The following is a 26,714-nucleotide window of genomic DNA, read 5'->3' as shown; positions in this document are numbered from 1 at the left end:
CGCCCAAATATGTGGCTCAGGGGTAAGGGTCGGTCACCAGCCTTTCCACATAAGCCGATGTGGCAGAGAAAAGCAATTACTGTGTATCCTGGCAGAGCCCCTTGTCCCTCCCTCCCACACGTACACACCTTTATCTCAGAGACACTGGGTTCTTTTCCCCAAACTTCTTTGACCCTTATGCCAACTACGTGCGTCTGAAAGCCCGAGAAGGGAAAATGGGGGAGGGGGCGTGTCGCCCGCTTCCACGGGTTTACGTCCCTGGAAGGCTGGGGGAGGCGCTGGATGAGCTTCCCCATTCCGGCCGCAGCCGACCTAGGTCCCAGTCCTGCCCTTTGCTCTCCTGCTTTTCACTGAGTCCCGAGGCTCTGGAGGGTGGGCGTGAGGGTAGCCCTGGCTGAGGCTCGGAGGTCCTCCCGGGCTGTTCAGAGGGCCCCAAGCGGTAGCCACGTTCTGATACTGGCTAGAAGCCAGGGGAGGGAGCTTGGGGTAAGGGGAGGGCCCTGAGGGAGGGGTCAGACGCTTTAGGAAAGAGTTAATGCGAAGAGGGGGAGGGGATAGGACGAAGAAACCGAAGAGAAAGCTCAGGTAAGAAAAGAACGGAGGAGGGAAGCCTGGTGGGGAGAAGGGAGCCCGCAGGATCAGGAGTCAGAGTTAGGGGGCTTCCCTCCTGCTGCACCCTCATCTCAGGGCCGCCAACTTCCAGCTGCAGCGGCGACTTTCAGTTTCATTTCCACGGACCCTCCTGCCTGGGCCGCAGCCGCCGCCGCGATGCCCAGTAAGTTCAGCTGCCGGCAGCTCCGGGAGGCGGGCCAGTGTTTCGAGAGTTTCCTGGTCGTTCGGGGACTGGACATGGAGACAGATCGCGAGCGGCTGCGGACCATTTATAACCGCGACTTCAAGATCAGGTACGGGCCGGCCCACTCCCGGCCCCGAATCGCGGGCCCAGCTTGCTGCCACGACCCCCGCGCGGGGGCCACCTTTCCCGCCCCGGGGCGCAGAGGGACGCAGCTCCCCCAGCGGCTCAGGCCAGTCCCGGGGCGGCGCAGACCTCCCCTCCCGCGCCTCGCCCACGCCCCACCAGCGCCGCCCGGAGCCCGCCAGTTCTGCCCGAGCTGGGCCCCTGCGCCAAGTCCCCGCGGAGAGCCTCCCGCGCTGCCCGCGCCCCCGGAGGCCGGAACCTGGGGCCGAGAGCTGGGTCCCGCGTCCATGCGCCGCTCGCGGGGGCTGAGGGACAGCGCTCGCGGTGGGGGAGGGGAGCCTCCAGAGGGGGCCCAGGCATCGCGGGAGCGCGGGTTAGAGGCTGCCTGTTGGGGGCTGCGAGCCCGAGCGCGGGCTTTACAGGGACCTTTGCCACATTGTTGAGGCGCTGCTGCCTCGGGGGTCCGCTATCTGGGAGAACTGAAGAGGCCCAGGGTAGAAGGGAGAAGCTCAGGAAGCTCTGGAAAGAAGAAAAGGGCACAAACTACGTGCGTACCAAACCTCCATTAGCACCTGTGGCTTCTCCATGGAGACCCAGGGGCAGGGCCAGCCTTCTGGAGGCTCCCTTTCACCCTGTGGCTGAAGGCTCTTTGGTCTCCTTTTCCTGCTACCACCCAAGTGAAAATCAAAGAGTCTTCTGTCACACCACAGAATTGTGCTTCAAAAACACGTTTATCAACAGGCTGCTGCCTTGCGTGGAAAACCAAGAAGCAGTTTAACAAGGGTAAACGTAAAGACTTGTACAAATAAACATAAGGTAGTGGGAATCTGGGCTTAATAACAGACCTCCCGAAAAAGACCTTGGGTTTTAGCAGACCAGAGGGCCAGTATGGGTGAGATATGGCTGCTAAAACAGCTGGAGTCTAAGATTGAGCTAACAGAAGTGTGATTTGGGGTGGGGGAAAAGGGTAGAGACTCTCCATATTGGTGAAATCGTGTCTGGAATATCGTTTTCACTAATGGTTATCACATTTGGAGAGGGATATTAACAGGCTTGAACAACATCTGAGAAGGGGCAAAGATGATGAGGCCCTGTTTTATGTCACCATGCTGGACACTATGGGGACTCTTAAGATGAAAAACACACAATCCCAGAGGAGCATCAGAGGCTATGATATGCATGCGATATACATGTACACAATATAGGATAGTACATGGTAAAATGGAGGATTATACTAGGGATGGTAAGAGAAAAATGCTGGAGGAAAGAGCGAGCATTTGCATCACATGGTATCAACACTTAAGGTACGTGAATTCACCTATATCCACAGAGTACAACATGGCTAGGAAACAAGTCACCTACTTCTTTTGGCTCTGTTAAGGAAAAAGTAATTGGTTAAAACAGTAAGGCTGACTTGACTCAAGGCTATGGTAATAGGGTATTGCAATAGGAAAGAAGAGAGTTGGAGCTCAATTCCGAATACAGCAAAAACAGCGGGGGATTTATGACCAATGAACAGAGTAAGGGGATCAATATATAGAAAATTACTAAGAGGAGCCATAAAGAGTGGGAGGATTTTTGCTCACCTGACCTAACAAGATTCTTGTTAAAGGCAGACCAAGGACTTGTACATCAAAGGCGGGAATGAGGAACTTGATCAGATATCAAGCGTGGTCATGCATCAAGGGTGAGGAGTCTCACTAAAATGACTTCAGTATTCTTGCTAAAACTGAACTAGGTGGGCCTAAGACTGAAGGGTTTGGGGAGGCAAGGTCAAGGGCTAGTCAAAAAGAGGGCTCAGGGGAGCCTAACAAAAGTTTGATCAAGGAGAGTCTTTGTCAGCTCTAAACCAAAGGTACATAGTATGTTTTAGTACTGGGGAAAAACTGGTTGTGTTGGATTGCATACAGAAAGCCAGATATACTGTATATTATGGGTGAATGTAGGCATTTTCCAAAGTAGTTTTTACTGTATGCACTTGTGTTTATGCAGATAAGATACCACTCCTCTGTAATCATTAGGGGATGTGATGGAGAAAATGGCATTGACTTTAGCCTTGAAAGAGATAAAATTTTAGTACATAGAGGAGGTGGAAAGGCCTTCTATGTGGGTTCATATTCTATCCTGAGACCCAGTGAAAGAAACTCAGAAATATTTGCCTCAAAAATAGAAAAATCAGACAGTACAAGGTAATTATCCTTGACTATTTTGGAGTGTTATAATGGATAAGATTGCACTCCTGTGTGACTCCAGAAGACAGAAGTGGGTTTCATCAACTATCCCCGCTCTGTACCCTCATCATGTTGGGGAAATGTATGTTCAGATTAAAGAACTTGCCTACACATCCTTTAAAGCCAGGCTGGAATGCTGTGAAGTCAACCTTCATTTCCCAGTAGGAATTACTTGCTTTTTCTCTGGGCTCTCATGGCTCATTCTTTATACCTTGGGTATAGCCTGGTATTATGGTCACGTTACACTCTGCTTTATGGCACGTGGTCATCTCCTCCTGGTACCAAATCAGTGTAATATGCTAAAGCCAGTGTATTATGCTAGCCACGCAAATGCTAGATCCTCTACCTTTAGTCAGGTTTATATCTGTCTGCAGTCCCCAGCATAGAGCTTTGTATGTAGTAGATGCTCAATAAATGCTTGCAGAATCTAAGTGAACTAGCAACTAGAGTTAACTAACAAAAGAATGGGCCATATAGCGGGGGGTATAGCAAGTCACACTCTTTAGGAATTCTAGGAGATTCCTACACTGAGAGGGGATAGGTCTCTCCAGCTAGGTTATTTTATGATGTTATAAAGTGCTCTGCTCTGAACTCTTGCCTTTTCCCACCTACCTTTATTCATTTAGCAAATATAGTTAATGAGGCTCTACTGTGTGCCTGTGCCTTGGTCCTTGCCTCCAAAGAATATAATCTAGTAAAGAGCAGCAGATAGGTGTAGACAAACAAATGCAATACAGTAGTATAGGTGCTAGTAATGGTGTTTAGATAGCCCTGCCATTTAGTGGTTGCATTTAACTTTGAACAACTCTCTAAATTTTCCATTTCCCCAACTGTAAGAGTATGTAAAATAGTACCTTTCTCTCGGGGTTGTGAGAGACCAAAATGAGTTGTCCTAGGCAAAGCATTTGTGTGGCTAGCATATTACACTGGCTTTGTAAGTGGTACCCCTCATTAGTGCAATGATGATTAGGAGTCCATTGTATGGGGTAAGGACTGATGTCACGAAAAGGTTTCTGAGAGAAGATGATTCTTGCTTTGGACAGGAGACTCATTCTTCTACAAGTACTGGCTGAGTGCTTCCTATGAATGGCAAAGCAAAAGTGAGTTGCTAGAAATATACAAAAGGAACCCAACTAACTAAGGAAGGAGGCAGCAGTTAGATAATTATTTAATTACGGTTGTGATGAGTGCTTGTACAGAAAAGTCCAGTATGCATTGAGAATATATAATTTGGAGATCTGTCCTAGTCTAGCAACCTAGACTAGATCAAGAAACTTAGGCAGAGGTTTCTTGGGGAAAGTGATATTTGAGTAGAATCTTGAAGGATTAATGGGACTTAGAAGGTGTAAAGGGCAAGGGGAGAGTGTACAGGCAGGAACAGCACCTTCAAAGGCTTGGGATGACCTCAGAAGAACGGGAGGCCAGCAGGGCCCTGGGTAGGCATTGTGAGGTGTTTTGTTTTGTCTTTAATCTTAATGGAAATAGGAAAACACAGAAAATTTCAAAGTAAGAGACTGACATAATCAGATTTAGAAAGATCATTCTGGCTTCTGGCGTGGAGAGTGGCTTGGTGGTTGGACCCCTACCCACAGTAAAAAACACATTTTACTTTGGGACCTGGCATACACAACCTTCACAAAACAATGCCTGCCCTTGAAACAATACATAGTTTCACTCCCTGCTCTCTGATATTTTTTATTCTATTTTATTTCAATTTTATAAAAACCCTGGCTTTGACCCGCTAATGGGAGTTGGAATCCATAGTCTATAGATTATGAAACTAGATGTCTCTTTAAGATCACTTCCAAATCTGATCATATGTGCTGAAATACCATTCCTCTAGCTTTTGGCCTTTCCTGAACTGGGTCTAAAAAGATTAGCCATTGTTCACCCAACAAACAGCAGGGGCGGCCTAAGGCAGGGCAGTGCAGGCTAAGGATGTCCACAGCACAGAAGTCTGCAGAGGGGCACAGTGATACAAGTAGTTGGGAATGGCTGAAATAAGGATGGATTGACAAGAGGCCAAGTGTGGTTGAGGATGTGTACCTCAATTTCTTTTTCTCTAAAATGGGATGATAATAATTACTACCTCAAAGGGTTGTTTTGAGGATTGAATGAGATAATGCATTCAGGAAACATTTTCTGTTGATGTTATTGTATTTGCATTATCGTTGTTACTATGGAGGATCTTGGAAGGTGCCATATTAAAGACTTAATTTTGTGGACTATGGAGTTGTAAATTGAGGGAACAAGATCAGATTTGTGTTTGATGACAATTCTGCAGATATAGGGGGTGGCCTAGTGTAGGGGTATGAAGCCAGAGGTAGGCAGAACAGTTAATTGGGACCTAGAAAATTGAGCAAGGGGTATGATCAGGCAGCTCACAGAAGAAATATAAATGACTAATAAAAGAAGGAAAGATCCTTGACTATATTGGTGATCAGAGAAATGCACAGTTTAAAAAGATAGGAGTTTTTGTAATCAAATTGTCAAAAATTTAAAACATTGAAAATTTCTGATGTTAGAGCCTTGGGAAAAGGGCATTTTCTAACTCTTGTTAGTGAGAACATAAATTTGTACAACCTGTTTAAAGGACAATTTGGCAGAACTTATCAAAGTTGTAAAGGTTCATTCTCTTTGACCCAGGTGTTGTACTTTAAGGAATTTATCCCATTAGACTTGCCTACAAGTACAAGGGTTTGTGTGCAAGGATAGTTATTGTAACATTAGGAGTAGCCAGAAATTTCAGGCAGCTTGTCTATCACTAGAGAAAAAAACACACCATGATGCATTCATACATGCTATCTTTTGTAGCCATTCAAAAGGTCATGGTGGTTCTGTAAAGCATTGTTATGGGAGAAGATCCATGGTGGGAAGACGCCTGCTGCAGAATAGTATGTGTAGCATGTATCATCTCATTATTGTGTTTCATATGCACAGAAAAAAATCAGGAAAAACATACATCAAATAGTGGGTTTAATTAATTGCTCCTAATCAAGCAAGTAGTTGGAAACAAGGGAATTAAGGGCTTTAATGTTTTATGTTAGATACTTGTTTAAATGTTTTAAAAATACTTTTGGGCCGGGCGCGGTGGCTCACGCCTGTAATCCCAGCACTTTGGGAGGCAGAGGTGGGCGGATCACGAGGTCAGGAGATCGAGACCATCCTGGCTAACACGGTGAAACCCCATCTCTACTAAAAATACAAAAAATTAGCTGGGCGTGGTGGCGGGCGCCTGTAGTCCCAGCTACTCAGGAGGCTGAGGCAGGAGAATGGCCTGAACCCGGGAGGCGGAGCTTGCAGTGAGCCGAGATTGTGCCACTGCACTCCAGCCTGGGCGACAGAGTGAGACTCCGTCTCAAAAAAAAAAAAAAAAAAACTTTTGGTGATCACCTTTTCATTTATCTCTCTCTTTTTTTTTTTTTTAAATCTCTCTCTGTCACTTAGGCTGGAGTGCAGTGGCACGATCTCAGCACACTGCAACCTCCACCTCTCGGGTTCAAGCAATTCTCCTGCCTCAGCCTCCCAAGTAGCTGGGATTACAGGCGTGAACCACCATGCCTGGCTAATTTTTGTGTTTTTAGTAGAGACGGGGTTTCACCATATTGGTCAGGCTGGTCTTGAATTCCTAACCTCAGGTGATCCACCTGCCTTGACCTCCCAAAGTGCTGGGATTACAGGCGTGAGCTACTGCACCCGGTTCATTTATCTCTTTTTGCAGGCATGCTTATATCACACCTACATAAGTTTACACACGTGGGATCATTATCACATATCATTTTTATTGTGGACCCCTCCCCTTATGGGCATCCAACCTCCATTTCCACATTCCGCCCTATACTCAGGTACCTCTTGATATCAATCAGGGTGGTTTTTTTAGTCATTGTTTTATTTAAAAAGAATCATGTTTGGCTGGGCTCAGTGGCTCAAACCTGTAATCCCAGCACTTTGGGAGGCCAAGGCGGGTGGATCACCAGAGGTCAGGAGTTTGAGACCAGTCTGGCCAACATGGCGAAACCCCGTCTCTACTAAAAAATACAAAAAATTAGCTGGGCGTGGTGGCGGGCGCCTGTAATCCCAGCTACTCGGGAGGCTGAGGCAGGAGAATCGCTTGAACCCCGGAGGCGGAAGTTGCAGTGAGCCAAGATGGCGCCATTGCACACCAGCCCGGGCGACAGACCAAGACTCTGTCAAAAGAATCATGTTATTCACATCATCCACGTCCTACTCTCTCAACTGCGTGATGGGAATCACTCGTAGGCATATGGCATAGACCTCTAATGCATTGTTGGGATTTTTTTCCCCAATATCATACTATAATAAATTTTAAACATAAAGAAAAGTTGAAATGAATCTACAGTGAACATCCACATACCCTTACCTGGATTTCTTTTAACGTTTTACACATATCTGCCCATAGATCCATCCCGCTATTCATTTAGCAAGTCATCTTAATTTTCCTGATGCATTTCAAAATAAGTTACAGACATCAGTGCACTTCACGCCAACAAATTATTATTAATTATTTAGCGTGATTATGATCAGCTAGAGTTCAAAATTTATGTTATGTTTGCCTAGAAATAAAAAAAAATTGTTTATGGGTTTTGTTTTTTTTTTAGACCGTTTTGCTCTTGTTACCCAGGCTGGAGTGCAATGGCGCAGTCTTGGCTCACTGCAACCTCCACCTCCGGGATTCAAGCAATTCTCCTGCCTCAGCCTCCCAAGTAGCTGGGACTACAGGCATGCGCCACCATGCCCAGCTAATTTTTTGTATTTAGTAGAGACGGGGTTTCACCATGTTGGCCAGGCTGGTCTTGAACTCCTGACCTCAGGTGATCCACCCGCCTTGGCCTCCCAAAGTGCTGGGATTACAGGCGTGAGCCATCGCGCCCGGCCATGGGTTTTTTGTTGTTGTTGTTTGGGTTTTGGTTTTTTGTTTTTTTAAGTCAAGGTCTTGCTCCGTTGTCAAGACTGGAGTACAGTGGCATGATCACAGCTCACTGCAGCCTCAACCTCCCAGACTCAGGCTATCCTCCCACCTCAGCCTCCTGAGTAGCTGGGACCATAGGCGTGTGCCACTATGCCCAGCTAATTTTTCATTTTTTGTGGAGATGGGGTCTGTATATATTGTGCAGGGTGGTCTTGAACTTTTGGGATTACAGGTATGAACCACTGTGCCGGGCCTTTAAGCAAAATTTGCAAACAGCAAAATGTTCAAATTGTAAGTGTACTGTTCTGTGAGGTTTAACAAATGCATATATCTGTGTGCAAACCCCTGTTGAGGTACAGAACATCACATCACTCCAGAAAGCTCCCTCGTGCCCTTTCCTAGTCAGTCCTCACTCTTACTCACCCAGAAGCAACCACTGCTCTGATTTTTTCATGACAGTACCTGTTCTAGAAATTCATTTAATGGAATCATATAGTATGTACTATTGTGTAAGGCAACTTTCACTTAGCGTAATGTTTTTGAGATTCATCCACAATGTATCAGTAGTTTCTTTTTTATCACTTAGTAGTATTCCATTGTATGAATCCAAATCACAGTTTGTATATTTATTCCCCTGTTTATGGACAGTGTTTTTAGTTTGGGGCTCTTCTGAATGAAGCTCCTAGGAACATCTTTTTTTTTTTTTTTTTTTTTTTGAGACAGAGTCTTGCTCTGTTGCCCAGGCTAGAGTGCAATGGCATGATCTTGGCTCACTGCAACCTGCACCTCCCAGGTTCAAGCAATTCTCCCGCCTCAGCCTCCTGAGTAGCAGGGATTACAGGTGCCTGCCACAACGCCTGGCTAATTTTTTTTTTTTTGTAGAGACGGGGTTTCACTGTGTTTGCCACGCTGGTCTCGAACTCCTGACCTCAAGTGTTCCATCCGCCTTGGCCTCCCAAAGTGCTGGGATTACAGGCGTGAGCCACCGTGCCCAGCCAGGAACATCTTATACAAGTCATTTTGTGGACTTACATTTTAATTTCTTTTGGGATGTAACTAGGAGTGGAATTTTTGAGTCATAGGGTAGGCATATGTTTAGTTTTACAAGGAACTATTAGACCTTTTCCCAAAGTGCTTAAACCATTTTACAGACCAACAAACAATGCATGAGAGTTTGGGTTGTTCTATTTTTTATTTTTTTGAGACAAAATCTCATTCTGTCACCCAGGATGGAGTGCAGTGGCAGAATTGTGGCAGACTGCAGCCTCAAGGGCCCAGCTAATTTCTTAATTTTTTTGTAGAAACAGGGTCTTGCTATGTTTCCCAGGATGGTCTTGAACTTCTCAGTTGAAGTGATCCTCCTACCTCAGCCTTCCAAAGTGCTAGGATTACAGGCATGATCCGCTGTGCCTGGCCTGGTTGTTCCGTATCCTTACCAGTATTTCGTATTGTGAGCCTTTTAAATGTTAGCCATTTGAGTGGGTGTGGTATATCTTTTCAATGGCTGCATAATATCCCATGGTATGAGTGCTTACAATGTGTTCACCTTTCACTCTGTTGATGGGCATTTGTTTAATTTTCAATTCTTGACCACTGTGAGTGACTCTGCAGTAAGTATCCTTGCACATATGTCTTTATACATTGGTACTTTTCTTCCCATGGGACACATTCCAGGAACAGTGTTACTGGGTTTTGTGGGGTTTTGTTTTATCTTCTAAATTTAAATTTTATTTTATTTTATTTTTTGAGTCAGGGTCTTGCTCTGTTGCCCAGGCTGGAGTGCAGATCTGCAATCATAGCTCTCTGTAACCTCAAAGTCCTGGGCTCAAGCAATCCTCACACCTCAGCCTCCTGAGTAGCTGGGACTACAGGGGTGTGCCACCACACCTGACTAATTTTTTTTTTTTAATTCTTTGTAGAGACAGGTACCTGCTATGTTTCTTAGGCTGATATCAAACTCCTGGGCTCAAGTGATCCTCCCACCTCAGCCTCCCAAAGTGCTAGGATTAGAGGCGTGAGCCACCATGCCCAGTCCCTGGGATTTTTTTTTTTTTTTTTTTTTTGTGACAGAGTTTGGTTCTTGTTGCCCAGGCTGGAGTGCAATGGCGCGAACTCAGCTCACTGCAACCTCCGCCTCCTGGGTTCAAGTGATTCTCCTGCCTCAGCCTCCTGAGTAGCTGGGATTACAGGTGCCTGCCACCATGCCCAGCTAATTTTTTCTATTTTTAGTAGAAATGGGTTTCTCCATGCAGGTCAGGCTGGTCTCAAACTCCCGACCTCAGGTGATCCGCCCGCCTCAGCCTCCCAAAGTGCTGGGATTACAGGCGTGAGCCACCGTGCCCGGACAGTCCCTGGGTTTTAAAGGATACCTGTATTTTAAATATTTGTAGATGTTGCCAGATTGTTTTCCCAAAAGATGGCAATACTTGACTCTTCTACCAGCAATTTATGAGTTCACTTTTCCACATACCCATTATAGCAATATATGCTAGAACTATGTTCATTTTTGTCAGTCTAATGGGAATAAAATAATATCTCATTTATACTTTAATTTGCATTTCTCTACATTTGGAGCAGTTTTTCATACTCTTTTGGCCATCTGGATCTGTTCTTTTAATTGAATATTCGATTTTTCTGTTGAATTGTTCATCTTGTCAATTTGTAAGAAAATTTATATATTATAAAAATTAGCCCTTTGCCTGTCATCTGCATTATGAGTATTTATCTGGTATTTATCTGTTGAATGTGTTTGTATTACCTTTTGCTAGAGAAAATATTTTTTAGTAGTCAGAAATGTTTGTTTTCTTTTTTAGAGACAGGGTTACCCAAGCTCTGTTAACCAAGCTGGAGTGCAGTGGCGTAATCACAGCTCACTGCAGCCTTGACCTCCTGGGCTCAAGTGATCCTTCTGCCTCAGCCTCCTGAGTAGCTGGGACTACAGGTGTGCACCACCATGCCTGGCTTTTTTTTTTTTTTTTTTTTTTTTTTTTTTTTTCACTATTGCCCAGGCTGGTCTCAAACTCCTGGGCTCAAGCAGTCCTACCACCTCAGCTTCCCAAAGTGTTGGGATTACAGGCATGAGCCACCACACTTGACCTAGTTTTATTTTATAGCTGCTGGTTTCCAGTCTTGGTTAGAAAGTTTTTCTTAGAAATATAGGGGATTATGGCCGGGCACGGTGGCTCACACCTGTAATCCCAGCACTTTGGGAGGCCGAGGTGAGCAGATCAGGAGGTCAAGAGATTGAGACCATCCTGGCTAACATGGTGAAATCCTGTCTCTACTAAAAATAGAAAAATTAGCTGGGTGTGGTGGCGTGCACCTGTAGTCCCAGCTACTTAGGAGGCTGAGGCAGGAGACTCACTTGAACCCGGGAGGCAGAGGTTGCAGTGAGCCGAGATTGTGCCGCTGCCCTCCAGCCTGGTGATAGAGCAAGATTCCGTCTCAATAAAATAAAATAAAATAAAAAATAAAATATAGAGGATTACATGTATAATACAAGGATTGGGGCTTTTTTCCGACAAGAATATAATAAGTTTGTGATTTTTTAAAAATAATTTTTGTATGACTGTTACCTAGACCAATGTTAGGTGAATTTGGGTAGTGATGAGAGACATAGAGAATAATTTGAGAAATATTTAGGGATAGCATCTGCAGTAGAATTTGGAAAATTTACAGAGATGAGTTCTGTCTGCCCTTGTGCCATGCAGGTTTTCAAAAATAGGAGGTTTCATGTTAAAATTTTGATTTTGTCTTTTCTTGAAAGTCAGATCTGGCCATCCGGGGCCTGCATTCCCTACTGGCCCCGTTCGGAGATAAGCAGTTACCTGCTTCAGACAGGGCATGCACTTCCCAGTTTGTTCAGTCCCCACAAAGCCCTCTTTCTGCCCAGCATTGATCTGGGAGCCTGGAGCCACTTTTCTTGGAGGTTGCACTTTGTTTTCTTAGCGTTGTGAGGGATATGCATGCAGTATTCTTACACTAGTGACTCTCAAAAATGGACTGAACAGGTGTCTGAAAGGGCTGCAAGGATCAAGATACCTGTGAAGCATAGCTGCTGTAGGCATTAGCTTGTGCCTCGATCCATGGGACTTTGATGGACTCTAAGAAGCCCTTGTGAAAGTTACTGATGATCTCCTGATTTCAGTCCCTGTATTACTGGACCCCTCAGCAGCTTTTGATCCTGATACCTGATTTTGAGACTTTGCTGATTCTCCTTTCTCTCTTGAGGGTTTCTTGTTTTCCCTTCCTCCCCGGGTTGTCCTAGTAGCTGCTCTCAACTACTCACACTCCCTGGGGAGATTCCTACACTTCCTTGATTATAACCACTACCTGGGGACTCCCTAATACTAGGCTGTAACCTTGACTTTGGCCTGAGTTCTCAGCTTCTGACTCGTGGAGCTGGTTGCCTCTGGACCACAGGAATCTCAAACGCATCATATCCAAATCCAAATGTCATGGTCAGTCCCTCCAACCCCTCCTCCTCTTGTCTTACATCCTATCTCAGAGATAGTCCTAGAAGCCAGGCCATTGATTTGGGGATACTAGACTCATCCCTCTTCCCAGCCTTCATTCCCCCTTCTGTCAGTCACCAAATTTCTGCTAATTTTACATTCTAAGTATTAGCGAATCTTGCCGCTCTTTTTCTGTATCTCTACCCACTGCCTTGCTCAGGCCTTTGTTATCTTTTAACTGGACAATTGCAAGGGCCTTCTTCTAACTGGTCTCCCTGCCTACAGTCTTGCCTCCAGCAAATCCATCCTCCAATCCTGATGCCAGAGTGATCTGAAATGCAAATATGATCTTGCCACTCCCCTGCTTAAAACCCACCAACCGCAGTGGTTCTGTAACCACAGTGTAGCCTCTGACGTGGGCTGAAAGTAAGTTGTTACTACTCCTACTACTACTGCTACTATTAGTACTACTATTTCTACTAATATAAATACTAATAATAGTAGCTAACATTTACTGAGCATTTTCTATTATGCTTTTGAATGATTTATTACCTTTTTAAAACAAATCATAGCCAATTAAATGTTTTCCAAATTGTACCAGTCTCATTTGCTTGGGGTGAAGGAGAGGGGCAGAGTTACAGGCAGCGGGCACCTGAAAAATACTCATAACCGTAAATGATCTTATCACATACCCTAGTGAGTGACCATGATGATTTAGCCTGAAGAGTTAAATAGGAATTACCATAGTCCTCATAAACAAAGATTTGCTTTTAAGGGAGGGTGTCAGTCATCTAGATCTTGAATATGTCCCTGAAGTATGTGGCATGTGGGAATGTCCTCAGGCTCCTGGGTATCAGTAGAGCGGGGAAAAGGACTGCAGACATTCAGAGTCAAGTCCAGGCTTGGCCTGTTGTGCAAAACTGTCCATGATCTGGTCCCTGCCCACCTCTGCTCCTCCTGCCACTCCCTTCCTTGTGCATTTCACTCTAGCACAATGAAACTGTATGTGATACTAATCATGGCTCACCCTTACTGAGGTCTCCTATGTGCCAAGCACTGGGCTAAGTGGTTCTCTGCCGTGTCAAAATCTCGTGTAAACCTCACAGCAACCCTACGAGGTAAGTCTCGCTTTCCTCCAATTTTATAGAGGAGGAAAGCGAGGCTCTGAGAGGTGAGGTCAACTGAGCTGACCTGGCTAGAGTTGTCAAGTGGGCCGCCCCCCTCTGCCCCTCCCTGCACATGTTCTTGCGTACCTCTCACATCTGCTTACACTTCGCGCTCCCTCTTGTGCCCAGGTAATGCCCACTCATCCTCAGGACTCAGTTCTTATGCTGCCTCCTGGGAAGGCCTTCATGGACACCTCCTCTGCCCCCAGACTGGGCTCAGTGTCCCTCTGTGGCACTGAGCCCCTCTGTGGCCGATGAGCTGCCCTCCAAGCACCACGCTGGAATGTATGTGTTCAGTCTGTGTGCTCCTCGAGGCAAGCGCTGAGTTTCTAGCATCTTTGAACCCCCAGCATCCAGCATAGTGTCTGGCACATAACAGGCCTCCGTAAGTGTTTGTTGAATTGACTGAACTGAACTCCAGGCACTGAGCCTTGAGGTTATTGTCCTTCTGACCAGTTTTCCCTGTCTTCACCTTCTCTAGGCACAAAGCCAGGCTATTTGATCTCTGGAGAAGGATCCTTTCCCTTCCTGCTTGGGTTCCACCTGCACCCTATGACTTCGGGTGGAAACTGCTGTCTGATCAGCCACCTTGCCCACACACTTGGACATCTGTACTGTCTCTGATCCCTTCTCTCCTCACCAACAGGCTGGACCCCACATCCACCCCTCTGAATCAAATCATTCCGCTTCCCCTTAGCCTCAGCTCTTTCTTCTGGGTTGTTTGTATTTTCTTTTCTGTCCCAAACAGTTTCCCCCACAAAAAGAACTTTATGTCTTTCTCTGTCTTCCCTCAGTCCTTCCAGTCAGCAGCCTGTGATTGGGCTTTTCCCCTCAGAAACGAACAATCCAGAACCCACTGTTTAAAACAACTGTATTTTGCCTTGGGAAGTCCCATTGCCTTCCCTGAAAACATTAAACATTCCTCCGATCCCCAGCCTGAGTCTGTCTGTCTCTGGGCCCCATCCTGCTCCACAGCAGGGCTGGTGTGTCCAGCACAGAGTGACCCTCCGATGCCCTTTCCCACCCGCCGCCCTGCCTCCCTCGAGCCCTGCCTTCCCTCACTTCCCAGTCTCCTCTGCTTCTGGCAGCTTTGGGACCCCCGCCCCTGGCTTCTCCTCCATGCTGTATGGAATGAAGATTGCAAATCTGGCCTACGTCACCAAGACTCGGGTCAGGTTCTTCAGACTCGACCGCTGGGCCGACGTGCGGTTCCCAGAAAAGAGGAGAATGAAGCTGGGGTCAGATATCAGCAAACACCACAAGTCACTGCTAGCCAAGATCTTTTATGACAGGTGTGTGTGTGTTGTATGTTGTGTGTACGGGGAGGCCTGCAGGGTGTGAGGGAAGGGGGCTATCTGTGTGAGGAAAGAGTGGGTTACACAAGTGGGAATAAGTCCCCCTCCTTCAGGGAATGGGGGAAGGGCAGGGAACTGGTCTGCTGGGAGGGGGTGAGTTTCCTAAGCACAGCTGGCACTTTGCCTGCCTCCCAAGCCTAAAGCTTTCCCCAGGGTAACTCCCCAGTCAGACCGCTCCCACCCCAACCCCCCCTTGACTCCCCTTCTCCCCAGGGCTGAGTATCTTCATGGGAAACATGGTGTGGATGTGGAAGTCCAGGGGCCCCATGAAGCCCGAGATGGGCAGCTCCTTATCCGCCTGGATTTGAACCGCAAAGAGGTGCTGACCCTGAGGCTTCGGAATGGCGGAACCCAGTCTGTTACCCTCACTCACCTCTTCCCACTCTGCCGGACACCCCAGTTTGCTTTCTACAATGAAGACCAGGAGTTGCCCTGTCCACTGGGCCCCGGTGAGTGAGTTTCCAAAGGAAAGAGCTGGTGGACAGGGGCTTGTCCCAGGCAGTGCTCATGCTTTGGGAAACACACTGTCACTGTCCATGGGACTCTTGCCTTGGGATGGGGCTTCCTGGGGGAGTGTCCGGGATAAGGATATGGGTGGGAGGGTCCCTACCCCCATTCACTCATCCATTCTCCTCCAGGTGAATGCTATGAACTCCATGTCCATTGTAAGACCAGCTTTGTGGGCTACTTCCCAGCCACAGTGCTCTGGGAGCTGCTGGGACCTGGGGAGTCGGGTTCAGAAGGAGCCGGCACATTCTACATTGCCCGCTTCTTGGCTGCCGTCGCCCACAGCCCCCTGGCTGCACAGCTGAAGCCCATGACTCCCTTCAAGCGGACCCGGATCACTGGAAACCCTGTGGTGACCAATCGGATAGAGGAAGGAGAGAGACCTGACCGGTAACTCCTCCCTCCAACTCAGCCCTGACTGGGCTCGTATCTCAACCACATGGGCCAGGGCTTTGGGAAGAGCACAGAGCTGGGAGCCAGAGCCCTTTTCCTACAGGCTCTTCACTCTTCTGGGTCTCAGAGAATTTTTCTGTCAAGGAAGAAAGTTGCAGATGAACTGCAGATCTGAGGACAGAGTGAAAACAGTTTTAGGCATTGTCCCTGTGTGATGCATTATCAGGCAGATCATTGTAGACATCTCTGTTTTGTTTTGTTTTTTATTTTTGTTTTGAGATGGAGTCTTGCTCTGTCGCCCAGGCTGGAGTGCAGTGGTGTGATCTCAGCTCACTGCAACCTCCGCCTCCTGGGCTCAAGCAATTCTCCTGCCTCAGCCTCCTGAGTAGCTGGGATTACAGGCGCCCACTACAACACCCGGCTAATTTTTGTATTTTTAGTAGACATGGGGTTTCACCATGTTGGCCAGGCTGGTCTCGAACTCCTGACCTCAAGTGATCCGCCAGCCTCGGCCTCCCAAAATGCTGGGATTACAGGGGCGAGCCACCGTGCCCAGCCAACATCTCTGTTTTTTTAAACAGCTGTATTGAGATAATTCACATACCATATGATTCACCCATTTAAATTACACAATTCAGTAATTTTTTTTAGTATATTCACAAATATGTGACACTATCACCACCATCGGTTTTAGAACATTTCATTATCCCAAAAAGCTATCACCCTTTTATCCTCCACCCACTTTGTTCAGCCCTAAGAAACTGCTCATCTACTTCCTGTCTCTGTAGATTTCTCTGTGCTGGATACTTCATATGGATGGAAGCGTAGGATATGTGTAGACATCTCTTTTTGTTTTTGCTAGATGTTCATAAAATACTGAGTTATAAAAGCAAACTAGCCGGGTGTGGTGGCTCACACCTGTAATCCCAGCATTTTGGGAGGCTGAGGCGGGCAGATCACTTGAGGTCAAGAGTTCGAGATCAGCCTGGCCAACATGGTGAAATCCCACTTCTACTAAAAATACAAAAAAATTAGCCGGGTGTGGTGGCGCATGCCTGTAGTCCCAGCTACTGTACTCAGGAGCTCTGGCAGGAGAATTGCTTGAACCTGGGAGGCGGTGGTTGCAGTGAGCCGAGATTGCGCCATTGCACTTCAGCCTGGGCAACAGAGTGGGACTCAAAAAAGAAAAAAAGCAAACTACATAATAGGACCTTCACAGACCATTGTGCTCTTTTTGTTGACTATATATGTATAACAGAAACTTACAGGGAAAAAAGTCTGGTAGTTAACATTGGTTATTCCTGGATGGTAAGAATGATATTTACTTATTACCTATTATCTGATTTTTTTCTCTAATGATCATTTATTACTTAGATAATAGTTTTAAAGGTTTCCAAGTATCGCATGTTCCAAAAATGAGAGTAGTCCAACCTTGGAGCGAGGCTGCTGACTTCCTTTCAGCAGTAGGATTGCAGGAGGGCTTTGTGCATCCACCCCAGAGGGGCGTTCTCAGAGTGTTGGAGGGTGAGGGGTTTTCTGTGTTTTCTTCCCTCGATTCTGCAGTGCTAAGGGCTATGACCTGGAGTTAAGTATGGCGCTGGGGACATACTACCCACCTCCCCGCCTCAGGCAGCTGCTCCCCATGCTTCTTCAGGGAACAAGTATCTTCACTGCCCCTAAGGAGATCGCAGAGATCAAGTAAGTACCATCCCTCTGCACCCCGCACTCTCCCGTCTTTTACCTACTGGCTTCTTTGCATTGCCCTGGCACCTCCGTCCTCAGCCTCCCAGGCTGTATTCATTCATTCCCTTACTGAGCACGCACCATACACCAAGCACCATTCAAGGTGAACCAGTCAAATGAAGGCCTGGCTCATTTTAATGGGGGACAATGAGCATTTTTGTTACAATTTCATGGAGTGGTGAGTGCTGTGAAGAACTAAACAGGTCAGGTGTAAGTGGCTCATGCCTGTAATCTCAGCACTTTGGGAGGCCGAGGCAGGTGGATCATTTAAGCCCAAGAGTTCAAGACCAGCCTGGGGCAACATAGTGAGATTCTGTCTCTACAAAAAAAAAATTTAATTAGCCAAGTGTGGTGGCACATGTCTGTAGTCCCAGCTACTTGTGAGGCAGAGGTGGGAGAATTCCTTGAGCCCAGGAGGTCGAGGACACAGTGAGTGAGCCCAGATCATGCCACTGCACTCCAGCATGGGTGACAGAGCAAGATCTCGTCTCTAAAAAAGATGAACAGAACTATACTGAAACTAAAGCAGGGTTGGGGAATGGGTTGGTGCTGCTTTGCAGAAGGCCAGTTAGTCCTGGCCTGTTTGAGGTAGTGATGTTTGAACAGAGAAGGACATTTGAATGAGGTGAGGGTGGGAGTCATGAGAGGATTGGAGGAGAATGTTCTGGCCATAAGAGCCACCATGCAAATGCAAGTCGGGTGAGGTGGGGGCAGGGGCATCCAAGGAAGCAGGAGCCAAGGCTTCCTTCTTCAGGGCCTCTGACTCTCATCCACTTCTGTATCCCTCTAGTCTTCTCTGCTTTTTGACGCTAGTTCCAGAGCTTCAGGTGGGAGAAGGTGGATACTCCTGGGCATAGGGGTTGTCTGGCCCATCCCGTTCCTGCCCCCACTCACCCCTCCCAACCATCATTTCCAGGGCCCAGCTGGAGACAGCCCTGAAGTGGAGGAACTATGAGGTGAAGCTGCGGCTGCTGCTGCACCTGGAGGAACTGCAGATGGAGCATGATATCCGGCACTATGACCTGGAGTCGGTGCCCATGACCTGGGACCCTGTGGACCAGAACCCCAGGCTGCTCACGCTGGAGGTCAGGGCTCAGATTGAGTGTGAGGAGGGTGGGCTCAAGCCAGCCAAGCTAGAGGCTGTGGGCAGAACTATTCCTGACAGCAGGGCAGAACAAGAGGAAGGTTGAAGTGGTTCCCAGGGCTCCACAAGAAGCAGGGTGGGCATCCTGTGCCCAAAGATGTGTTGGAGCAGGGAAATGGGGAAGATCTGGGTTCTAGTCCAGGCTTTGCTACCACCTTGGGTAAGTCCCTGGCTTTCTCTAAGCCTTAGTTCCCTTATCTGAAAAGCACAGAGCTGGACTGGATAATTCTTAGAGCTCTTTCTGGCTCTTGGATTTTCAATGTGTGCATATAAGCCCAAAATTACACACGAGAATGGATTTCTACACACAATTGCAGGTGGGAATTAGAGGGTGAGTTTGATCAAGGAAAGATTACTGCAGGAAGTGAGTTTTGAACAAGTTTTTTGTTGTTGTTGTTTTTGTTTTGAGACAGGGTCTCACCCTGGTGCTCAGGCTGGAGTGCAATGGCATGATCTTGGCTCGCTTTAATCCCCGCCGCCCGGGCTCAAGTGATCCTCCCAAGTAGCTGGGACCACAGACATGCCCCACTACGCCTGGCTAATTTTTGTATTTTTTGTAGAGATGGGGTTTTGCCACATTGGCCAGGCTGGTCTTGCAACACCTGGACTCAAGTGATCCACCTGCCTCAGCCTCCCAAAGTGCTGGGATTACAGGCGTGAGCCACCATGCCTGGTCCGTTTTTTTTTTTTTTTTTTTAAATTATTTTTTTAGCAACCCGATTAACTGATGAACAGGATTTTTATAGGCAGAGCAGGAACTGAGCTGGCCAAGAGGGCAGCTGCACTGGAGGCTCCGGGTTCCTGGGCTCGGCATCTCTGGGCAGCTTCGGAGGATTTGTCTTCTTCCTCTTCCCCTGACTCCTGCTGGTATGAAAGGAAAGAGGGGTGCAGGGATAGCATAACTCCCTGAGTCTTAGGTTAGAAGGCCAGTCTCAGTCCTTGTCCCTTAAAGGTCTGGGGAACCTGGGGGCTGGGCCCTCCAGCGTCCATCCCTGGGACAGAAGCTTGCTTGTGTTCACACCCCATAGGTTCCTGGAGTGACTGAGAGCCGCCCCTCAGTGCTACGGGGCGACCACCTGTTTGCCCTTTTGTCCTCGGAGACACACCAGGAGGACCCCATCACATATAAGGGCTTTGTACACAAGGTGGAATTGGACCGTGTCAAGCTGAGCTTTTCCATGAGGTGGGTGTTGGGGGAACCCTGAGCTGCTGGAAGGGTCTACAGACTTCTGACCCCAGGGGAGGAGGAGTTTCTCCCTGAGATAAATGAGACCCCGGGGCAGAGCAGGAGACTTTTCCTCAGGGGTACCCTGAGATGCTACGGCAGCTTCCTCTTCTAGAGAACTTGCATTGAGGTCTTGGAAAGAGGGGTTGGGACACTGGTTGGTGGAGAAAGTTCTGGCCCTTTATTGCCCACCTCCCCTGCCCCAACAAACTCTTACCACCTCTCTCTGCCCAAAGCCTCCTGAGCCGCTTTGTGGATGGGCTGACCTTCAAGGTGAACTTTACCTTCAACCGCCAGCCGCTGCGAGTCCAGCACCGTGCCCTGGAGCTGACGGGGCGCTGGCTGCTGTGGCCCATGCTCTTTCCTGTGGCACCTCGGGATGTCCCGCTGCTGCCCTCAGATGTGAAACTCAAGTGAGACTGTGGGCAGGGAGCCTCTGGAGCCACTTGGAGTGTGGGCACAGGGGATGGAGTCAGGGAGGCCTCTGGGTCACTGGATGACTTCAAGTTCACATTCCTGGTCCCTCTGCCAGGCTGTACGACCGGAGTCTGGAGTCAAACCCAGAGCAGCTGCAGGCCATGAGGCACATTGTTACGGGCACCACCCGTCCAGCCCCCTACATCATCTTTGGGCCTCCAGGCACCGGCAAGACTGTCACGTTAGTGGAGGCCATTAAGCAGGTGGGGTCTGAGCACAAACCTGGGGCCTGCACTCTGACTCCCCCAGCACCAAGCAGTTGTCCCCAGATTCTAGTTCCTTCCCACTCCTGAAATGCTCCTGCTTCTGAGCAGCCATCAGAAAGAGAGGTAGGGGCCGGGTGCAGTGGCTCATGCCTGTAATCTCAGCACTTGGGGAAGACTAGCCCAAGGAGTTCAAGACCAGCCTGGACAATATTGCAAGACGCTATCTCTACGAAAAATATGAAAAATAGCTGGGCACTTGAGGCTGCAGTGCGATTGTGCCACTGCACTCCATCCTGGGTGACAGAGTGAGACTCTGTCTCAAAAAAAAGGGTGGGGATTGGGGAAGTAGGAAGTTAGGGTAAATGTGGCTGTGGAGCACTGTTGTACGGGTAGGGTACTGCATGAATCTTGGAGTCACCATTCACATTTCAGTCATCACAGACTTGCCCTGCCCCAGCCTGGGTACGGCTGAGTCTCAGGAACCTGCCTCCCACACTGCGCTTATCTGCATCTCAGGTGGTGAAGCACTTGCCCAAAGCCCACATCTTGGCCTGCGCTCCATCCAACTCAGGGGCTGACCTCCTCTGTCAAAGGCTCCGGGTCCACCTTCCTAGCTCCATCTACCGCCTCCTGGCCCCCAGCAGGGACATCCGCATGGTACCTGAGGACATCAAGGTACTAGGGAAGTGCAGAGGGCCAAAGAATGGCAAATGCCGGGGAGGCTCTCAGGGCAGACACTGAGGCGAGGAAGCTAGGAGACCTGGATTCTGATACTTGCTATGTGACCTTGGGTTGGACAGGACCCCTCCCTGGGCCTCAGTTTGTCTGTAAGTGAGGGGGGTGGATAAAACATTTGGGGGGCTGGGTGCAGTGGCTTACACTTGTAATCCCAGCACTTTGTGGGGCGAGGCAGATGGATTACCTGAGGTCTGGAGTTTGAGACCAGCCTGGCCAACATGGCAAAATCCCGTCTCTACTAAAAAGACAAAAAAATCAGCTGAGTATGGTGGCGCGTGCCTGTAGCCCCAGCTACTTGGGAGGCTGAGGCACGAGAATTGTTTGAACCCAGGCGGCGGAGGTTGCAGTGGGCCAAGATCACACCATGGCACTCCAGCCTGGGGGACAGCGAGACTCCGTCTCAATTAAAAAAAATAAAAATAATTGGGGGACCCACAGCCAGAATCACAGTGGGAATGAGTGGAGCCAAGCTGATTCCTCTGGTCCCTTCACAATCCACAGCCCTGCTGCAACTGGGACGCAAAGAAGGGGGAGTATGTATTTCCCGCCAAGAAGAAGCTGCAGGAATACCGGGTCTTAATTACCACCCTCATCACTGCCGGCAGGTGGGGAGTGTGTGTGGGTGTGTCTCTGAATCGTAAGTGTAATTAAAGGGGTACCGGGCTGGGGAAATGGGGAAGAATGGTTTCCGGGGTGGGGTGGTGGGTGGTGAGGAGCCAGCCTGGGAAAGCATTCAGGTTTGGTAGTTGGGTGCCTGGATATGACCCCTGCCTGGCCTGACACCTCCCAGGTTGGTCTCGGCCCAGTTTCCCATTGATCACTTCACACACATCTTCATCGATGAGGCTGGCCACTGCATGGAGCCTGAGAGTCTGGTAGCTATAGCAGGTGAGGGACTCAGGTGGGGCTGCAGGTATACACCCTGTGTGGGTCAGAGAGGTTGCACCACTTACCTTTCTTCCCACACCTCTTCTGCTTCCCAGGGCTGATGGAAGTAAAGGAAACAGGTGATCCAGGAGGGCAGCTGGTGCTGGCAGGAGACCCTAGGCAGCTGGGGCCTGTGCTGCGTTCCCCACTGACCCAGAAGCATGGACTGGGATACTCACTGCTGGAGCGGCTGCTCACCTACAACTCCCTGTACAAGAAGGGCCCTGATGGCTATGACCCCCAGTTCATAACCAAGCTGCTCCGCAACTACAGGTATTCCGACGCCCTTGCCTCCCCTGCCATATCCTATGCCTTCACATCCTGCATGCAGACCCCACTGGAGAGTCTGGCTTGCTGTCAGTCCTGTTGCTCAGAGGTTGTGTGATGCAGAAAGACTAAACCGGAAGGTAGGAGGTTTTTCTAGCCCCAGCACTGACTGCTGCTTGTTGTCTGCGTGACTTAGCCAGTGGTTTCACACTACACCAGTCAGCTTATCTGCATCTTAGGGGGTGGTCAGTGGTTCCTAGAGGCTAGGGTGTGTCTGGTACCAGTCCCAGATGAAGTTTACAGGCAATCCAAGGAGAAATAAGAAAAATAGGGAGGAGGTCGGGCACAGTGGCTCATGGCTGTAATCCCAGCACTTTGGGAGGCCAAGGTAGGTCAGGCTCCCACCCCTGATCACTTGAGGTCAGGAGTTTGAGACCAGCCTGTCCAACATGGTGAAACCCCATCTCTACTAAAAATACAAAAATTAGCCAGGCATAGTGACAGGCACCTGTAATTCCAGTTACTTGGGAGGCTGAGGCAGGATAATCGCTTGTACCCGGGAGGCAGAGGTTGCAGTGAGCTGAGATCGCGCTACTGCAGTCTAGCCTGGGTGACAGAGCGAGACTCCATCTCAAAAAAAGAAAGAAAAATAGGGAAGATACAGTTTTTTCATAAACTTATTGTTATTCAAATTAAAGAGCTGTATACTTTTAGTGAATGAGTTCAGCCATCTAAAATGCTTAGATGAGTTTTATGCTGTCACTAAGAGCTCAATAAATGTTAGTTATTGTGTCATCACTGCTTATATTTTTTGATTTAACACATGGTCTCATCAAATAACGTGACAGTCAAGGAGAATTTGGTTTCGTACTGTCCTTGGTAAATTTGAAACCTGAAAATGGGCCCCTAATTTTTTAGTTTTAAATGTCATGGGTCTGTGGAGTCCCTGGACTAGATGCTCTCTGGAACCATATTTGGTTCTACTTTCTGTGGTTTACAGTGCCTGGCAGCAGATATTATGGATGAGTGTCCTGCTATCCAGGGAGCCAGCGGGGTAGCAGGCTATTGTGTGTGGGCCCAGAGTGGGTAGAGCGGAGCCCCTGCAGGGCAGAGGGAATCTGACCCTTGGTCTTGCTTTTCCTCCTCCGGCCTCCCAGGTCTCATCCCACCATCCTGGACATTCCTAACCAGCTCTATTATGAAGGGGAGCTGCAGGCCTGTGCTGATGTCGTGGATCGAGAACGCTTCTGCCGCTGGGCGGGCCTACCTCGACAGGTGAGGCTGAGCAGGGCAGGCCCCACCCCTGTACCCTGACTTCCCTCCCACTGAAGGTGCAGCCCCTCCCTTTGTCACCTTGGCCTAGGATCTCTTACTCTCTGGAAGGGTTTGAGAAGGGAGGGAATAGAGAGAGGGTGGTCTGGCTGACGGTTTCCCCCGACCCCATGTCCAGGGCTTTCCCATCATCTTTCACGGCGTAATGGGCAAAGATGAGCGTGAAGGCAACAGCCCATCCTTCTTCAACCCTGAAGAGGCTGCCACAGTGACTTCTTACCTGAAGCTGCTCCTGGCCCCCTCCTCCAAGAAGGGCAAAGCCCGCCTGAGCCCTCGAAGCGTGGGCGTCATCTCCCCGTACCGGAAACAGGTCAGGTCCTCAGTTACCAGCAAGGGTGGGGCCCCTCCCCCAGATGGTACCTCCTTAATATCCAGACCACTAGGTAGAGGCCCCAGGAGCTTAGGCCTCTGCTGGCTCCGTATCTCAGAAGAGCACCAAGGTCAGCTGCCGCCTCCCTTTGTTCCCCAGCTCCCTGGCCTCCTGCCAGGCTCCCTCTTGCATTAGGTTAATGGCACGAGAGAAAGGCACCTGTCCCCTCCTTCCAGGTGGAGAAAATCCGTTACTGCATCACCAAACTTGACAGGGAGCTTCGAGGACTGGATGACATTAAGGACTTGAAGGTGACATGCTGTTCCACAGTCACTCCCTGCCTTCCGTGTGCCCCCACTTGCCCACTTCCAGAGACTTCCTCAAGCTTCCACTCCAGCCCACATCCCCGTCCCACCCCTGCTGCCTTGAATAGAGCTCGAGCTCTCCCCAAGCCTCTCACTCCTGGAGATTCCAACTTAAGGGTCTGGGATGGGATCAGGAAGCCTGCATGTTTAACAAACACCTCCTGTCATTCTTAGACTCAGGCAGGTTTGAGGCCTCTGCCCTAAGGATAAAGTCCAAATTCCGTGGCCTGTCATGTGATGCTGCCACCCCCACCCCCAGTAGCCTCTCTCTCTTAAGGTTCTGGTCTCAACACTGGCTGCAGATAACAATCACCTGGAGAGCTTTTAATACCCCGCCCCCATGCCAGGGCCCCACCCACCAGCTCATACAGCTATCGGGGCAGAGCCAGGGCACTGGTAGTTTTTACAGCTTCTCAGGTGATTCTAATATGCAGCCAGGGTTGAAAACACTGCTCTAAGACTTACAGGCCTCTCTCTTGGAAATTCTGATTGGGGGTCTGGGTTAGGGCCCAGGGTTGTATATTCTTAACAGATCCTTAGTGATTATTTTCAGGAAAGTTTGAAAGTCACTGCTCTGAGTTCCCGTGTTCTTTGCAATGCTGTTTTCTTTCCTTAGAACACTTTGCAGGCCCCAGCCCTCAGCAGGATTCACCCTTCAGGTTTCAGCTTCCAGAGCCTACCTCCCATCCCCTTTCCCTGGGCCGTGTCGCAGCACTGGTTCACTCTCTGATCTACAATTGCCCAGTGACCTCTCTGTACCCTCCTTGGAAGGCAAGCTCCCTGGGGTAGGGCACCCCTTTGACACCCCTGGCTGGTCTCAGGCCCTGCCTCTTTCCCCACTAGGTGGGTTCAGTGGAAGAATTCCAAGGCCAAGAACGAAGCGTCATCCTCATCTCCACCGTGCGAAGCAGCCAGAGCTTTGTGCAGCTGGATCTGGACTTTAATCTGGGTTTCCTTAAGAACCCCAAGGTTTGAGGGCTGGTAGGGGTGGCAGGAATTCTTCCATCCTCGGGGCTCTTCCCTCCCATGACCACACCACTTCTTCCTTCCAGAGGTTCAATGTAGCTGTGACCCGGGCCAAGGCCCTGCTCATCATCGTGGGGAACCCCCTTCTCCTGGGCCATGACCCTGACTGGAAAGTGTGAGCATTCCCACCCCATTCTCCCTCTTAGTGGCCACAGCCCCTGCCTAGGGCAGGTGGATCTTTTTTAAGCGCTTATCGCTCAGTTAATCCTCAGATGTGTCCATTTTCACAGCATCCCTATTGTATTTATAAGTTAAATGACATCCAGAGGTTGAGCAAGTACAGCTCAGATGGGACAGGACCGTGGCTTAGCCTCCAGTCTCTGCTGGCACTCCTCTGTACCCCACAGATTCCTGGAGTTCTGTAAAGAAAACGGAGGGTATACCGGGTGTCCCTTCCCTGCCAAACTGGACCTGCAACAGGGACAGAATTTACTGCAAGGTCTGAGCAAGCTCAGCCCCTCTACCTCAGGTATGGCTGGGCCAGGGTGGGGACAGTGCCAGAGGAGGTGGTAAGGAAGACACAGTGTACTTTCTTTCTTTCCAGGGCCCCATAGTCATGACTACCTCCCCCAGGAGCGGGAGGGTGAAGGGGGCCTGTCTCTGCAAGTGGAGCCAGAGTGGAGGAATGAGCTCTGAAGACACAGCACCCAGCCTTCTCGCACCAGCCAAGCCTTAACTGCCTGCCTGACCCTGAACCAGAACCCAGCTGAACTGCCCCTCCAAGGGACAGGAAGGCTGGGGGAGGGAGTTTACAACCCAAGCCATTCCACCCCCTCCCCTGCTGGGGAGAATGACACATCAAGCTGCTAACAATTGGGGGAAGGGGAAGGAAGAAAACTCTGAAAACAAAATCTTGTTCTATGCAAAAGCCTTGATAATGTCTCCTCTGCCTGGCCCCAGCTTCCTGAGCCCCTAAGCTGACCCTGTAGGGAAGGGTGGGACTTTCAGCCCTGCTGAGGGTCACATCCCCTCCCAGCTGGAGAGGAACCCAACCCCCAC

The 26,714-nt window shown here is 49.1% G+C and overlaps 1 protein-coding gene across 3 annotated transcripts; it reads left to right on the top strand.

Moving 5' to 3' along the window:
- Positions 1 to 231: 231 nt before the first annotated feature.
- On the top strand, positions 232 to 26,583 carry MOV10 (Mov10 RNA helicase). Of its 3 annotated transcripts, none has more exons than XM_008963050.4 (21): positions 232 to 585; positions 688 to 905; positions 14,789 to 14,992; positions 15,269 to 15,504; positions 15,694 to 15,952; positions 17,519 to 17,653; positions 18,615 to 18,783; positions 19,871 to 20,025; positions 20,304 to 20,480; positions 20,600 to 20,747; positions 21,267 to 21,425; positions 21,990 to 22,093; positions 22,279 to 22,376; positions 22,472 to 22,688; positions 23,840 to 23,957; positions 24,133 to 24,324; positions 24,561 to 24,635; positions 25,533 to 25,658; positions 25,742 to 25,830; positions 26,063 to 26,184; positions 26,260 to 26,583. In XM_008963050.4, exons 2-21 carry the CDS (start codon positions 769 to 771, stop codon positions 26,349 to 26,351), a joined length of 3,012 nt encoding a protein of 1,003 aa, XP_008961298.1. In that variant the 5' UTR covers positions 232 to 585; positions 688 to 768; the 3' UTR covers positions 26,352 to 26,583. The 3 variants fall into 3 exon arrangements, with proteins under 3 accessions (XP_008961298.1, XP_008961297.1, XP_014202164.1); XM_008963049.4 differs by having other exon boundaries at positions 300 to 585; positions 704 to 905; XM_014346678.4 differs by lacking the exons at positions 232 to 585; positions 688 to 905 and adding an exon at positions 12,823 to 12,960 and having other exon boundaries at positions 14,182 to 14,992.
- Positions 26,584 to 26,714: the final 131 nt, after the last annotated feature.

This window comes from Pan paniscus, chromosome 1 (genome assembly GCF_029289425.2).
Source record: "Pan paniscus chromosome 1, NHGRI_mPanPan1-v2.0_pri, whole genome shotgun sequence".
Taxonomy (NCBI): Eukaryota; Metazoa; Chordata; class Mammalia; order Primates; family Hominidae; genus Pan; species Pan paniscus.
Note: the sequence above shows the minus strand (reverse complement) of the source record. Positions and strands in the feature narration are given on the sequence as shown.

Bases quoted from the DNA above. Each gene is read 5' to 3' on its own strand.
- MOV10 (XM_008963050.4), top strand. From the start codon at position 769: ATGCCCAGTAAGTTCAGCTGCCGGCAGCTCCGGGAGGCGGGCCAGTGT. The intron at 21,426-21,989 runs GTACTAGGGAAG...CACAATCCACAG, and splicing joins TGGTACCTGAGGACATCAAG to CCCTGCTGCAACTGGGACGC. The intron at 25,831-26,062 runs GTGAGCATTCCC...TGTACCCCACAG, and splicing joins CATGACCCTGACTGGAAAGT to ATTCCTGGAGTTCTGTAAAG.